The sequence below is a fragment of the Symphalangus syndactylus genome, chromosome 3 (assembly GCF_028878055.3).
Source record: "Symphalangus syndactylus isolate Jambi chromosome 3, NHGRI_mSymSyn1-v2.1_pri, whole genome shotgun sequence".
Classification (NCBI taxonomy): domain Eukaryota; kingdom Metazoa; phylum Chordata; class Mammalia; order Primates; family Hylobatidae; genus Symphalangus; species Symphalangus syndactylus.
Genome location: NC_072425.2, coordinates 151,226,820 through 151,241,082, shown reverse-complemented (window position 1 = coordinate 151,241,082; position 14,263 = coordinate 151,226,820). Strand labels below are relative to the sequence as shown.

Sequence of the window (14,263 nt, the reverse complement as noted above, 5' to 3'; positions counted from 1 at the left end):
ATGTTTTAACTTTGATGAAATAGAAGCCATTAGCAAGATGTATCTGGAGAAAATTTAGGAATGGAATTAGGATTTAGAATACAGTTGAGACATCTTCCTGTCTTCTATGCCAGGTAAGCTGTGCTTACAGCACGAGGATCTGGCAAAGAAGAGCATCCCAGCCCTGGTGCGAGAGCTCGAGGTGTGTGAGGACGTGGCTGTCCGCAACAACGTCATCATCGTGATGTGTGATCTTTGCATTCGCTACACCATCATGGTGGACAAGTATATTCCCAACATCTCCATGTGTCTGAAGGATTCCGACCCATTCATCCGGAAGCAGACGCTCATCTTGCTTACCAACCTCTTGCAGGTGCGTAGGAGGGTTCACCCTGTCCTTTCCCCTTCACCGTTGCTTCTGGTTGAAGGGAATATTTGAGTAGCGCAGGAAATGTGCTTGCTTTGTAGTAGAATCCAGAAATGGTTGTCTCGTCTCCGGTCTGGAGTATTACTCTTCTGATGTTCAGCACAACCTTCTAAACAGTGTTACTTGTGAATGTTCATTTTGGGACTTTGTTCAGACGTCCTGTCAAGCAGTGAGAAGTTTCATTTTGAAAATAAGTACCATGTAGAGAAAAGCACATTCAGTAGACAAGTAGTTCTAGTTTGAATTCTGTTATTCTTTTTTAACTTGGACAAGTCCACATTTCTGAGAGCTAACTTCTCCCTTCGTAAAATGGGGATCAAGGTGTTTGCGCTGGGCTCTGCGAGTCTAGTGGGACGTTTCCGTGTGCAGAAGAACATAGTGAACGATTATGAACCGTATTATAAATAGAGGGTGGCACCATCCCTCTAATGCCGCGTGCTTTGAGTCATTTTTCTCCTGTGGTAGAAGGGTGATGTTGTTCTGCACATACACTTCTCCGCAGTACATTCCGACGGTTTGGAAGCGTGTGCCTGTGCACTGAGCCAGTGTGCCGGGGACAGACTGCGTGGTGGGTGGAGTGTGGCTGGGAACAGTGAAGCTTGCCCATGATAACGCACTCTGAAACATGCCGGCTTCTCTCTGCACAGGAGGAATTTGTGAAATGGAAGGGCTCCTTGTTCTTCCGATTTGTCAGCACTCTGATCGATTCACACCCAGACATTGCCAGGTAAGTCTTTTCCTCACGTCAGATGACTCAACAGTTTACCTCATTTCTGTTGTGTGCTGGATTTCTCTTTTTTTTTTCAGATTGGTTTAGAGTTAAGTAGGATTTAGTGAGCTGTCGGTAGGTGCCAGGAAAATTAGCAGATTTTTAAGATGCTAAGCGTATAACAAACCTTTGTTTTGCACAAAAGTTTAAAAGAAAATGGTTAGATTCATCATTGAATAATCTCAGCATTGACTGCACTTGCTGACAGTGTTTGCTGTTCCTGAAGGAGCTTGAAGAACATTATATGCTTGCTGTATTACACCGTATAGAGGAGCAGCCGCTAGAAACTCACTGTTAATTTCTAGGCAAAAAAAAAAAAAAAAAAAAAAGTTAATTTTGTTAAAGAGGTGAGACTTTAAGTGCAGAAATTTTAAGGAAGAAACTAGGAATTAAGATGAAATTGCACAATGTGGAATCAAGTGTACAGATGACAAGACTCCTTGGAAATGGGCATTTCTTCAGACTTGTATGGCGTAGGGGAGTGACTTTGGCAATTATTAATTTCTATCCTTGCATCTTTTTTTTAAAAGATTTTTTTCAAGGGGTTGAGAAATGGTCTGATAGAATTTGCTACCCTAGAGTTTGTTGTAACAATAATTCTTTTTAAAGCAAGTCTGCAACTGGAAAGTAGAATGTTGAATGCCATGGCAAAGTCCCACAGTGGGGAAGAGGTCTTTATAGAGCTCATTAACTATAAATGGCTGGTAACAGTGGGTCCCTCTGGATCTAAATATAGCCACCAGTAATTTACTCTGAGTTCTGTGGAAGTTTCTGCTCAGTTTTCTTTAGGTGTAATTTTCCAAGGGGGGGAAACATTTCACATAACAAACCAGTAAAACTAATATTCTACTTACTGCTGCCTAGAGCCGGAGGCAAAAAGCTAAGGCTGTCACCTTTTTTTAGATAGCTTCACACACCCTCTTACCTTTACAACGTGTCCACTATACTGCCTCTCAGGGCTTTCTACGCAGTGCGTGGCCCGGGAGAAGGTGTAATCAGACAGGCTGGGAATGCTTTCAGATGATGCACCTGGGAGGTAAAATCGGTTACTTAACCTGCATTTCCTCATTTTTCCCCGCTGTTGTTAGCTCCTATACGTGTATGTGAAAAAGAGCAATGATCAATGAGTAAACTGTAGGTAGGATTTGTACATCTGGGTGTTGAGATCATCAATCAAATGGAGAGCATAAAGATACTTTACCGAGTAGTGAGATTACCAGGGTCTCTTCTAGCATTTTAACACTTCCCCCTTAATCTTTCCCTTTTATGTCTGCATCCTGGGTTTGTTGACACCATGGTTCGAATGTAGACCATGATTTTCAGCTTTGAAAAGCCGATGACTACTTTGCTAACTGTAATTTAAGTTAGTCTGTTCTCTGAAAATTTTCCTTTTATTTTTATTTGACGTGTAATAATTATACATATTTATGGGATAGAGAATGATATTTTGATACATGTGTAGAACATGTAATGATCAAATCGGGATAATTAGCATAACCATCACCTCAAACATTTATCATTTCTTTGTGTTGGGAACTTTCAAAATCCTCTCCCTAGCTTTTTGAAAATAGACAGTAAATTATTGTTACTATATTCGTCCTACAGTGCTGTTGAGCATTTTAATATACTCCTCCTGTAATTTTATATTTGTTAACCAGCCTTACCATACCCTTCCCAGCCTCTAATAACCACAATTCTTCTCTCTGCTTCTATGACCCTATCTTTTTTTAACTCTTACATATGAGTGAGAATGTGTGGTATATATATATATATCTTTCTGTGCCTGACTTTTGATTTTTAGGTCAAAGGCTATGCCTATCTGCTATGTTAGATGCTGTTTTTTTTTTGTTTGCTTGTTTTTTTTTTGAGACAGGGTCTCATTCTGTTGCTCAGGCTGAAGTACAATGGTACAGTCATGGCTCCCTGCAGCCTTGACCTCCTGGGCTCAAGTGATCCTCCCACCTCGGCCTCCCAGATAACTGGGACTACAGGTGCATGCCACCATACTCGGCTACTTTTTGTATTTTTTTGTAGAGACTGGTTTTTGCCAGGCTGGTCTCAAACTCCTGGGCTCAAGCAATCTACCCACCTTGGCCTTCCAAAGTGTGGGAATTACAGGCTTGAGTCACCGCACCAGGCAATACATTTTTTCGTGTGTTTCTGCTAATGCAGATCTTAGGAAGAGACTATGGTGACACAGCCTATTGAATTTTTTATGACTTTTCTTTTCTTTGAGGTTCTGGGTTTTGTTTTTGTTTTGTTTTTTTGTTTGTTTTTTTTTTTTTTTTGAGATGGAGTCTTGTTCTGTCACCCGGGCTGGAGTGCAATGGCATGATCTCGGCTCACTGCAACCTCTGTCTCCCTGGTTCAAGTGATTCTCCTGCCTCAGCCTCCCGAGTAGCTGGGTCTACAGGCATGCGCCACTATACATGGTTAATTTGAGGTTCTGGGTCTTTATTAGTGAGCCCAGCCTGTAGTCCCCCTCCACCCTAGCCCACACAAAGCAGACAGTGAGTTGGAGTCTCTGTGTGGGGTGGGAAAAGGTACCAGTGGCTCTCTTCAAGATGTGTGCACCAGCTGGACTGCAGATAGAGTCTGGACAATCTGAACGGAGGGCAGCCCCTCCATCAGGGTCTGCCCTCCATCCAGATTGAATGAGGAGCCCTGTGCAGGCAGAGGCCTGGCCAGGTGGCAGTGGGGCCAGGGGCTGCAGCATGGTGGGGCCGCCCCAGTGCTGCTGTCCTCCAGCAGCTCAGCAGCTGGGATGCTGCGGATGATGAGGAGTTCCTGTCTGGGTGGGCCAGGGGCAGGTAGCGCGGACAGCCCTGGGGGAAGGGTTTCTACCTCTTGCACACAGAACCAGGTCTGCTCCCCATCAGCCCCACTCAGCAGCACATGCTCTGTAAGCCGTCATCCATCTGTGGTATCTCAGAGGACATCCTGGACCACACCTGTGCTGGCCCCACCATCCCCCGCCTCCCTGGGATCTGGGGCTGTGAGCACCTTCTCAGCAGCCCCCTACTGAACAACTATGAGGTTGGAGGCCTCAGTAGTCACAGCTCCTCCACGGAGAGCTTGTCGGCCACAGGCTGCATCAGGACGATGGTCACTTCTGAGGCTGGCCACAGGGACTAGAGCTGGACCCCACTCATTCCTGCAGCCCTGCCTCCCCATCGCCCACATTCTGTAGAATGAAGCTCTGCCCTCCCCTGCAGGTCCTTGCACTGCCTGCCCCCTCTGTGTGACTTTTTTTTTTTTTTTTTTTTTTTTTTTTTTTTGAGACAGGGTCTCGCTCTGTTGCCCAGGCTGGAGTGCAGTGGAGCAATCAGGGTTCACTGCATCCTCAGTCTCCCAAGTTCACGTGACCCTCCCACCTCATCCTCCCAAAGAGTTAGCTCATGTTTTATTTTCCGTAGAGTTAGGCCCTCACTGTGTTCCTCCTGAGCTCAATCTTCTCACCTCAGCCTCCCAAAGTGCTGGGATTGGGCATGAGCCACCGCCCCTGGCCTGTATGACATTTTTAATTGCTGGTTTTGTAAACCCCAAATTTAGAGGCTACAAAATTCTATGATCTGTTTTCCTGTCTGCCCGATAGGTGGTGGCCTTGTAATCACAGGGCGACAGCCAAGTAATAAGCAGATCATTGTAGTTTAACTGGGCGCTGCGGGCACTGCCGCAGGAGTGCAGAGAGGTGGGGCCAGAAGCTCAAGGCAGGACAGCGCCTCAAATAATGGACCATTGAGATAGAAAAGGAGGCAACAACAAGGATGGCCTGGTTTGGGAGAAAAGGAAGCAAGCACTCGACTGTCTGGAGGGCTCAGTGAAGCCCTGGAACAATCAGAATGGGGTGAGGGAGTCAGGAGCCAGACACTGGAAGGATCAGCAGGGTAGTCATCAGTGGACTCTTTGATCTCCAGTGTGGCAACAGGGTCCAGGGCGTGGCTGCACTGCTGACATTGGGTCCAGATGGGATGGTCACTGGAAACAATGAAGTCAGGAAAGCAGAAAGTTAGGGCATTCAGTAGCTCATCTGCATGGGGAGTCCTGTGGGGATTTGGAATGGAGAGCAAAACTGGGAACCAGGTAGCAGAGAGCACAAGAGGCAGATGGCGGGAGCACCACAGGGAGGTGGAGGTGGAGGCGTCTTAGCCAGCAGCCAGCCCACACTCTCCGCGCTTCACTGGACCCACTTCCAGCTGTCTTCCAGTGTCAGAGCACTTTTGGCAACACACTACCTGGTCCACACGCTATGTATAGGCTTCCTGAGGGGCATGAGTTTGGTTCTGTTATTCGGCATCCCTAGAAAAGGGACATGAAACCAAGCAGACATGCAGTGAACATTTGGTGGGTGGAGGCAGGAAGGCACTGGGGGTCCGGGAAATGTGCTCCTCATCCTCTGACTGAGAGATGAAGCAGCCTTCCCTTGGGAGGGCTGAGAGAACTGGTGTGCTGGGAGGACAGCCGGCCCACAGTTATGAAGAGGAAGCATAAGAGAGTGCCGTGAGAGTCAGCCGGGGAGGGTAGGGCCTGACTCACCGTGGAGCCTGGAGTGCAGAGTACATGGAGGAAGGAAGCAGCAGTGCAGGGATGACCAGGGTCTAGACAGACCATCACAGGCGCTTGCATTTGGGGTGGTGGCCAGGGAGAACTAGGGTGTAGGAAATACTGCTTCAAGCCTCAGGTAGAATTCTGGTATAGATGGGTCTGAACCCCAGTCCTAACCTGAGACAGACATGTGTTGTAGGCCAGGTCAGGAACATGAGTTCAGCGTGAACTCATGAGGCTGCCTGTATTGAACAGACACCCTGCTTCAGAATGGCATTCAGCTCATGAAGAAGTCTGAAGTCAGATTTCTATGTTTCCTACTAAAGCTGAAAACAGAACTGGACACATGGCTCTTACCTTGTGGCCTTTTGGGCTGTTAGAATATCCTGGATTTCGATTCTTAGTAAGAGAGTAATAACTTCTTTTTACAAGGCTGTGATAAGGTAATCACTCAGATTTAGCTGGTCTTCCCTTTGTGTTCCATATAATTCATGCAGCTCATGCTGTGTGCAATCCCTAGACCTAATCCCTGAGTTGGTTGGTGGTGTGGGTGTGTGTTCCTAGTGGTTGTCCTGAGGGCTGGGGAGAGGATGCTGACCGAACTCTCAGCTTACTAAGATTTCTTGAGAATGCTGGAGGGTTCCTAATCCACATACCTAGAGATTGCTGCCTCTTGTCACTCTAAAGGAATGTTCTAGGAAGCATTACTTAGAATGTTAATTTCTCCTAACTTTTCAGCAGACAAATGAGAAACAAAATAGTCCCTTTTCTCCAGTTAGGAAGCTTGCAGGATCTGTGCATCTTAATCTAATCAAGGCTGAAACTTGCCCTTTTAATAAAGTCCCAGTGAATACAGCAGCCAAGATGAGTTGTGGATATCACACATTGGCTGTGGCTTCCAGTTTCTCTTGCTAGAAAGCTCTGTGACTGCATTTTCAGCCCTGAGCGTGTGAATCCCGGCATGGTTTTATGTTGCTATGGAATTTATTTGTATAGATGGTTCAGCGAGTTTTTCACTAGGGCTTAAACTCCACAGTATCTTGCCTGTGGGTCACCTCCACCCATGTGTATTCTTGACCTAACTGAGTCGACTGGCATTGACATCAAGTCCAAACTCAGAGGGAACCCTCTTCTTGTGGAAGATTTGCTGATTCTATCTGGCTTTACATTTTCGTATATGTGACTTCATTTCTGAGGAGGAAGTTCACATAATGTGGAAACTGGCATGCCATAGTAGATTAACTATAATAAAATACCACAGAAGATAAATCCTTGTTTGTTTAGTGGTTTTTTTCATTCTTGTCACAGATGGTTTACGACAGTAACCCTTGTTTAGAAATAACTTCATCTGATACTATGACCTTTGCCTTTCAGACATGGCTCATTAAACAACATAATTTGTACAAAATATAACTGACTGCTCTTAGATCAGACAGGTGCTTCTAGTTGTCCTTAAGTGAATTTTGCCTCAAGGAATTCTCGTTATTAAATAGAGTTTTATTTATTTTGTTTTCATATTTCTAGGTCAAGCTGCTCCCTTATTTCCTAGGTGAATAGTCAAGGTGTAGTTATCTGCAGTGGAATTTTTATCTGGGCTTACTTGCATCATGATTTCTCATCTACCTTCTCTGATTTTTAGTTGATATGTGTGCTGTGAACACAAACTGATTTGAATTTTGGCGTAAGGAGCACCACTGGGGAAAGGAGAGGTCAGTCTCCTACACAGTCCCAATGCCCTCCAGAGCCAGTGTCTGCTGTTTGGACAGTCTTTGACACTGCTCCTCTCCCAAGGAGAGCTGACTGGTGCGCCTGTGTGGGTGGAAATTGCATTCGAGCTCTGAAATTAAATTAAAACACTGGTCTTGACAGTGGGAATGGATCACAGTGAGCCCTGCACCATGTTGGTTTGACCCATCAGCAAAAATCAGTGCTTTGGCATTCTGTCACCCACTATCGTGATGAACAGAAACTCTCTGGTGGCCTGTAGTCAAACAGCTTGCCTGTTTACATCTGGCATTGGAAATCTTCATTTTGGTGGGGTCCTGGTGGCATCTGTGTCCCATGTGCAGCATTGCACAGATGTGTTGAGGGCATGGGTGGAAGGAGAGTGCCCAGGGCTTGCTGGTGATTCCAAAGTGCATTGAGTCAGTTGCTTTGCAGAGGGAACTTGTCCTCCTGATCCAAACTATGAAGCTCTTGTCATTAATCCTTGTTCTTGAAAAACGTTCCAGTTACTAAAATTGGTTTTTGTTCATAATTGTGGGTGACAAACTTGAAGTTGGGAGGTGAAGGCCAGATATCCCTTTTCTGGTGACCGTTGTCATTGTATCAGTCTTGTAAGACCACTGGCCTCTAATTGCAGAAGCAGCTTTGGGGTTAAGTTGCTTGATTGCCTTCCCCACTTGAACTGCAGCTGGATAACAACACCTTTTGTCAGTTTTGAAAGGAAACCTGGTGGAAAAAATCAACTTACCTTGGATGAGAAAGGAAGCTGTGGAGCAAGGACAGGCCAAATAGCTGAGTTTCTGTCTTCTTTGGGTCCGAGGGAGCTGTTGATTGGGATAGATTTTGAATCCCTACGCTTATGCACAGCCCTCTTCTGCTCAGCAGAGTTCTTTGTGTATTCAGAGACTGTCGGTACATAGCAAACGGGTCTCCCTCTTTGTTTCTCTGACCTTTGCAGCTTCGGGGAGTTTTGCCTGGCTCACCTGTTACTGAAGAGGAACCCTGTCATGTTCTTCCAACACTTCATTGAGTGTATTTTTCACTTTAATAACTATGAGAAGCATGAGAAGTATAACAAGTTCCCCCAGTCAGAGAGGTCAGTGAAGCAGCTAAGTCTGGTCTCCTTGTATCTGGGTAAGAGCTTGGGGAATCAGGGGGAGGTTTGGCTCTTTGCATGTAGTGGTTGGACACAGACCCTGCCCCAAGTCTTTACTGTGGCTTGGCAGGATGGCGTAAGAAAATGCAGTCGTGAGAATCGCTTCCTGAGGGCAGTGCCTGTGATGAGCACTGGGATCTCTGTAGTGCACTTGAGTCTTTGGCATGCAGCTTTTAGGATGCAGTTAAAATGCAGTGTTAAATCCCTTACACCCGTGCCCATGTGATGCAGTAACATTGTCCTATTCTGCCACAGAGAGAAGCGGCTGTTTTCATTGAAGGGAAAGTCAAACAAAGAGAGACGAATGAAAATCTACAAATTTCTTCTAGAGCACTTCACAGATGAACAGCGATTCAACATCACTTCCAAAATCTGCCTTAGTATTTTGGGTAAGCCCAGTGTGTGGGCGAGAAAATGTATGTGTTTGCAAATGAAATGTTGTGTTGATAATGGCCCAGCAGACCTCTAGTAAGGGAGACCCTGGCACTGCAGGAAGACCCCTGTCATCTTGTCCTTCTCTGGCATCAGCTGTGCCCCAGACAAAACACCCTTGCAGACCCCCTGACAGCCTCAGATGGCCCCCCAGTTGTGTGAATTACACCTCCTGTCTGGGCCAGAGCATTTCTCAGAAGCTCACGTTATTTTCTCTCTCTGTCTGTCAGCGTGCTTTGCTGATGGCATCCTACCCCTGGACCTGGACGCCAGTGAGTTACTCTCAGACACGTTCGAGGTCCTCAGCTCAAAGGAGATCAAGCTTTTGGCAATGAGATCTAAACCAGACAAGGACCTCCTTATGGAGGAAGATGACATGGCCTTGGCAAATGTAGTCATGCAGGAAGCTCAGAAGAAGCTCATCTCACAAGTGAGTGCACCCCTCCCCCAAGCTCATCTCACAAGTGAGTGCACTCCTTCCCCCAAGCTCATCTCACAAGCGAGTGCGCCCCTTCCCCCAAGCTCATCTCACAAGTGAGTGCACTCCTTCCCCCAAGCTCATCTCACAAGCGAGTGCGCCCCTTCCCCTAAGCTCATCTCACAAGTGAGTGCGCTTCTTCCCCCAAGCTCATCTCACAAGTGAGTGCACTCCTTCCCCCAAGCTCATCTCACAAGTGAGTGCACCCCTTCCCCTAAGCTTATCTCACAAGTGTGCCCCTTCCCTGAAGCTTATCTCACAAGTGAGTGTACCCCTCCCCCCAAGCTCATCTCGTGAGTGTGCCCCTCCATCTAAGCTCATGTCACAAGTGAGTGTGCAGCTCCCCTAAGCTCATTTCACAAGTGAGTGTCCCACTCTTCCCACCATCTACTGGCTTCCCTGTTCTCCCTGGAATCCTGGTGCCATGCTCTAGTGCTGACTGCTTGCTTACTGGTGGCTTTAACTTTGCCAGGTGGTGACAGTTCTCAAACCTGTTTCCTGCTCCAGCATTTCTCATGAGCCTGAGCTCAGGTCCCCCTGCTGCCAGGACGTGCTCCAGGTGTCTCTGACTTACTCTGTCAAAACTCACTCAGTCATCTCTTCTTTCTGCTCTTCATCTCCTCTTTCTCCCACAGTTTATGGTGCTCTTGCAGACTGGGGTCTGGTGCGTCAGGCTGAGGCTTTTGTTGGCAGGAATTGTAGAATTTGGATCTGAATGACTGGGGCAGAGCTTGGCTGCCGCAGGCCTCTGCAGGCCTGTGTTTTTCTCCTAGCCTGGATTGCCAATGTGTATTTCCCACCTGGCCCCTGAAGGCTTTTGACTCCAAGGGTATAGACTCTGATCATATGTTGCCACAAGATCCTGCCTGTTTTCTCTTACCAATCTATCTGTCTAGTTCTGACCTTATTTAAGCTTATCCCATTTCCATGGTTTCCTTACCACCCTTTCTGTTTCTGGTTTCTTTCTGTCACAGGCCATGTACCACCTCGCTGCCACAGCAGTCTTTTTTTTTTTTTTTTTTTTGAGACAGAGTCTCTCTCTGTCGCCCAGGCTGGAGTGCAGTGGCACGATCTCAGCTCACTGCAAGCTCTGCCTCCCGGGTTCACGCCATTCTCCTGCCTCAGCCTCCCAAGTAGCTGGGACTACAGGCCCCTGCCACTGTGCCTGGCTAATTTTTTTTTTTTTTTTTTGAGACAGAGTCTCGCACTGTTGCCCAGGCTGGAGTGCAGTGGCATGATCTCTGCTCAGTGCAAGCTCTGCCCCCCTGGGTTCATGCCATTCTCCTGCCTCAGCCTCCCTCATAGCTGGGACTACAGGCACCAGCCACCACACCCAGCTAAGTTTTTTGTATTTTTAGTAGAGATGGGGTTTCACAGTGTTCGCCAGGATGGTCTCGATCTCCTGACCTCGTGATCTGCCCGCCTCAGCCTCCCAAAGTGCTGGGATTACAGGCATGAGCCACCGCACCGAGCCCGGCAGTCTTTCTTAAGTACAAATTTGATCATTTTATTATATCTGAAACAGACTAAAGGCAGGTTGACTGTGAGGGGTGGCAGGAAGCTTTTGGGTGATAGATGGTGAGTGGTCTGTAGTGCTGGTTATTCCATATAGACTTTTGTCAAAGCTCATGGAACTGTTTGTTTAAAATGGGTAAATTTATTACATATGTTATACTTCACTAGTGAAATCTTTAAAAACTATGCTGGTGGCTTCCTGTCATCTTCTGAATAAACCCTGATTCTTCTTTTTCAAGGTAAACAAGAACTTGTGATGTGCCTTCCACCTTTCCCATACCTCCCTCCATCCTCACCTCTAACCTCTCCACTTCAAATTGCCATCTGCACCTCAGTTGCGAGCTGCACCCTGCTCCTGTGCTCTTGCCTCTGGGTCTAAAGTCTGCAGCGCCCTCACCCACCCATCCTCCCTTCTCCACACATCCTCAGGATCATCCATCAGATGGCCATGCACTCCTTAGGCATCCCATCTCCATACCTAAATTCCCTAACACCCTGCCACTTAACACCTCTTCCCTTGAGACACACACTGTCTAGAAGCGGCTGGAGGACAGGGATGCTTGGCTTCATTTTGCATCCTCAGAGGGTTAGCTCTTTGCCTGGACAGAGAAGGTGCTTGATAATACTTGTCAAGGGAATGCATGGAAGCCACTTTTTAAGACTATTCCTGAACGTAACATCTGCTCACATCTGGGTTTATTAAATTGCTTATTTCTGTACCTGTTGTCCTCCTGTTTCAGGAACTCTGATAAGACTTTTTAGAAATGAGTGGTTTACAAGGAAGAAACATATAATAGTGACTTTAAATGAGAATGAAAAGAGTACTTTCAGCTTCAGGAGGATAAATCTTGCATATGTGGGCTACTAGAGTGCTTTTTTTTAATTTAAAGAGATTCAGTGCAGAGTATTTGTGGTTAGTGAGCATTCAAGGTAAAGTGTGAAGACTTGGTCAAATCAGGTACTATATATATAAATTCATAGTATTTTGTAGATGCGTACAGAGAGAGACAGAGCTGGCTGTCTTCATGCTTAGCCATTTTTAGACCATTGTCCCTTCACCAGCAGGAATACAAAGTGTCCCTCTGGGTAGCAGAATGAGCTGACTTCTGTTCCAAGGGGAGGGTGTTGAACTGAGGACTGAAGGTGGAGCGAGAGCCAAGGTCCCTCAGGGTCTTCTGTGGAGATTCGGGGCTTTTGTCAAAAGCTACTCAACATGTTTCTAATTCTTTTTCCCCATTTAGAATATATGAGTAGTATTTGTCCCCACCCTATCGTACAAAGCCTTCAGAGTGTTTTGAGGTAATGCTTACAAAGTCTCCCAGAGAAAAGCAGAGGTCCTCTACATCCCCAGTATCATAATGAAAAGCAAAAAGAAACTTACATGGTGTGGTAGGGTGGCTGTACTCAAAGAACTAGATCAAGGAGAGGCCTTTGTCTTTCAGAAGTTCATACATCTAAAACATGTCTTTGTTTGTGATACCAGGTTCAGAAGAGGAATTTCATAGAAAATATTATTCCAATTATCATCTCCCTGAAGACTGTGCTGGAGAAAAATAAGATCCCAGCTTTGCGGGAACTCATGCACTATCTCAGGGTAAGGGTGGAGCCTGTGCTTTTGTGGTTGTTGTTCTCCTACCAGTTCATTACTTAGGATCTTCTGCCAGTTATGACGGTGCAGGCAATCAGTGAATGATTAGAACCCCAAATTCTGCAAACCCAACATTACCTTGGTAACTGCTGTGGAGCTAGGGGGTGGCTGTGGGTTCCACCAAAGCCGCTCTTTGCCTTGGATGTGCAGCCAGGGCCGTGAAGAGCCGGCCCACTGTGCCAAGCAAGTCTTCCTGTAATGGAGTTCGAGTCCATCTGGAAAACTTTCCCAGCTGGGGTCAAGAACACGGTCATCTTCGTTCATGCTGCTGGGCCGTAAGGTGAAAGTGAGTCTCCAGGTTTGATTTCAGGGTGCTTACCTTTTGCACTGACTCGGATTCACAAGGTCAGGAAATAACTGCCCTGCAGGAGCTGCCTTGGCAGCTGCCGTCACTGGGCTGAATTCTTTGTCAAGCAAGGGGACCATGAGGAGCTGAGTCTGAGCAAACCCAGGAGGTGTTGACTTGCAGGGCAGACCTAAGTGGGGCCTCAGACCTTTCTGGCAAAATCTTTTACTAAGAAATAAATGCAACATAGTTTTTCTTTAATTCAGCAGTTATATCTCTGTTCACATTATGTGTTTTTCTTCCTCAAAAAAAGCTACAATTTTTTTTCCAATAAAGGCCTCAACAAAAATTACATTGAATATAAATTTTCAAATAGCTTTTTATACTAGGAAGCCAAGGTAGGAAAGATAGTCTCATTGTATGCTAAAAATAAAAACTTCCAAATATTCTTGTTTTTATTGCCCTATTTTAGACCCTAGAAAGGAAAAAAAAAAAAAACAGAGCTTAGATCCTACATAGACTACTTAAACACTTAAGAAAAATAAGTCTTCCCGCTGCTTGTGAGCACACACCCAGAGGATGGCCACACGCCGCTTCTTGTCAGTAGCTTGAGGGAATCTCTTCATTGGCCTGTGAAACCCACTCCTAGTGGCAGCTGGAAAAGTGCATGGATTCCTTCTCTTTGTTGAGACTTCCCTCCTAGTTGGAACTGCAGTGTCTTTTTCTCCCTGTTACTGTTAGGTGGAATGATTCTTTCTCTTAGCAAAGTGGTCTTGCCCCTGGCACCCCTCTTTAAGACCTAAGAATGTTTTTCCCTAGGCATGAGAAAAGGTTTTCTGTAAAATCTCCAGAAGAAGACACAAAGATGGGATTTGAGCCTTAGTTGTAATCCCCGGAGAGCCAGTGGGGAGGCTAATGTAGACAATGACCAGCTTTTAGATCCATGGCATCCTGGGACCTGCTCCAGAGGCTGTGTCTGAGCATGCCTTTCTCCCACTGGGAACCTGGGAGAGACTGCCCATTAACTGCCAGGTAGCCAGGATGCTTCCTAAGAGAGAGAACTGCTAGTTACGTATTTTTCTGCTGATGTGGCCAGTGGCGTTTGCTCCATATATACCATTGTACCTGTTAGTTACTGGAATGGAAATCATCTGCTTTCAGTAATGTCAGTCCCATTGTTCCTATTATTATTTATCAAGCAACATGACTTGGGGGCTTTTTTCTTCTTTAACTTTTATTTTACGTTCAGGGGTACATGTGCAGGATGTGCAGGTTTGTTCACAGGCAAAGGTGTGTCATGGGG

At 46.2% G+C, this 14,263-nt stretch overlaps 1 protein-coding gene across 3 annotated transcripts in view; it reads left to right on the top strand.

The window, feature by feature from the left end:
• The window catches only part of NCAPD3 (non-SMC condensin II complex subunit D3), a 71,062-nt gene that overhangs the window by 46,745 nt on the left and 10,054 nt on the right, over positions 1-14,263 (top strand). For all 3 annotated transcript variants that reach the window (XM_055273827.2, XM_055273826.2, XM_055273825.2), the window contains exons 23-28: positions 114-352; positions 1,054-1,133; positions 8,404-8,541; positions 8,857-8,990; positions 9,264-9,463; positions 12,510-12,620. In XM_055273827.2, the coding sequence (XP_055129802.1) occupies positions 114-352; positions 1,054-1,133; positions 8,404-8,541; positions 8,857-8,990; positions 9,264-9,463; positions 12,510-12,620 (902 nt within the window). The remainder of the gene's footprint in view (positions 1-113; positions 353-1,053; positions 1,134-8,403; positions 8,542-8,856; positions 8,991-9,263; positions 9,464-12,509; positions 12,621-14,263) is intronic.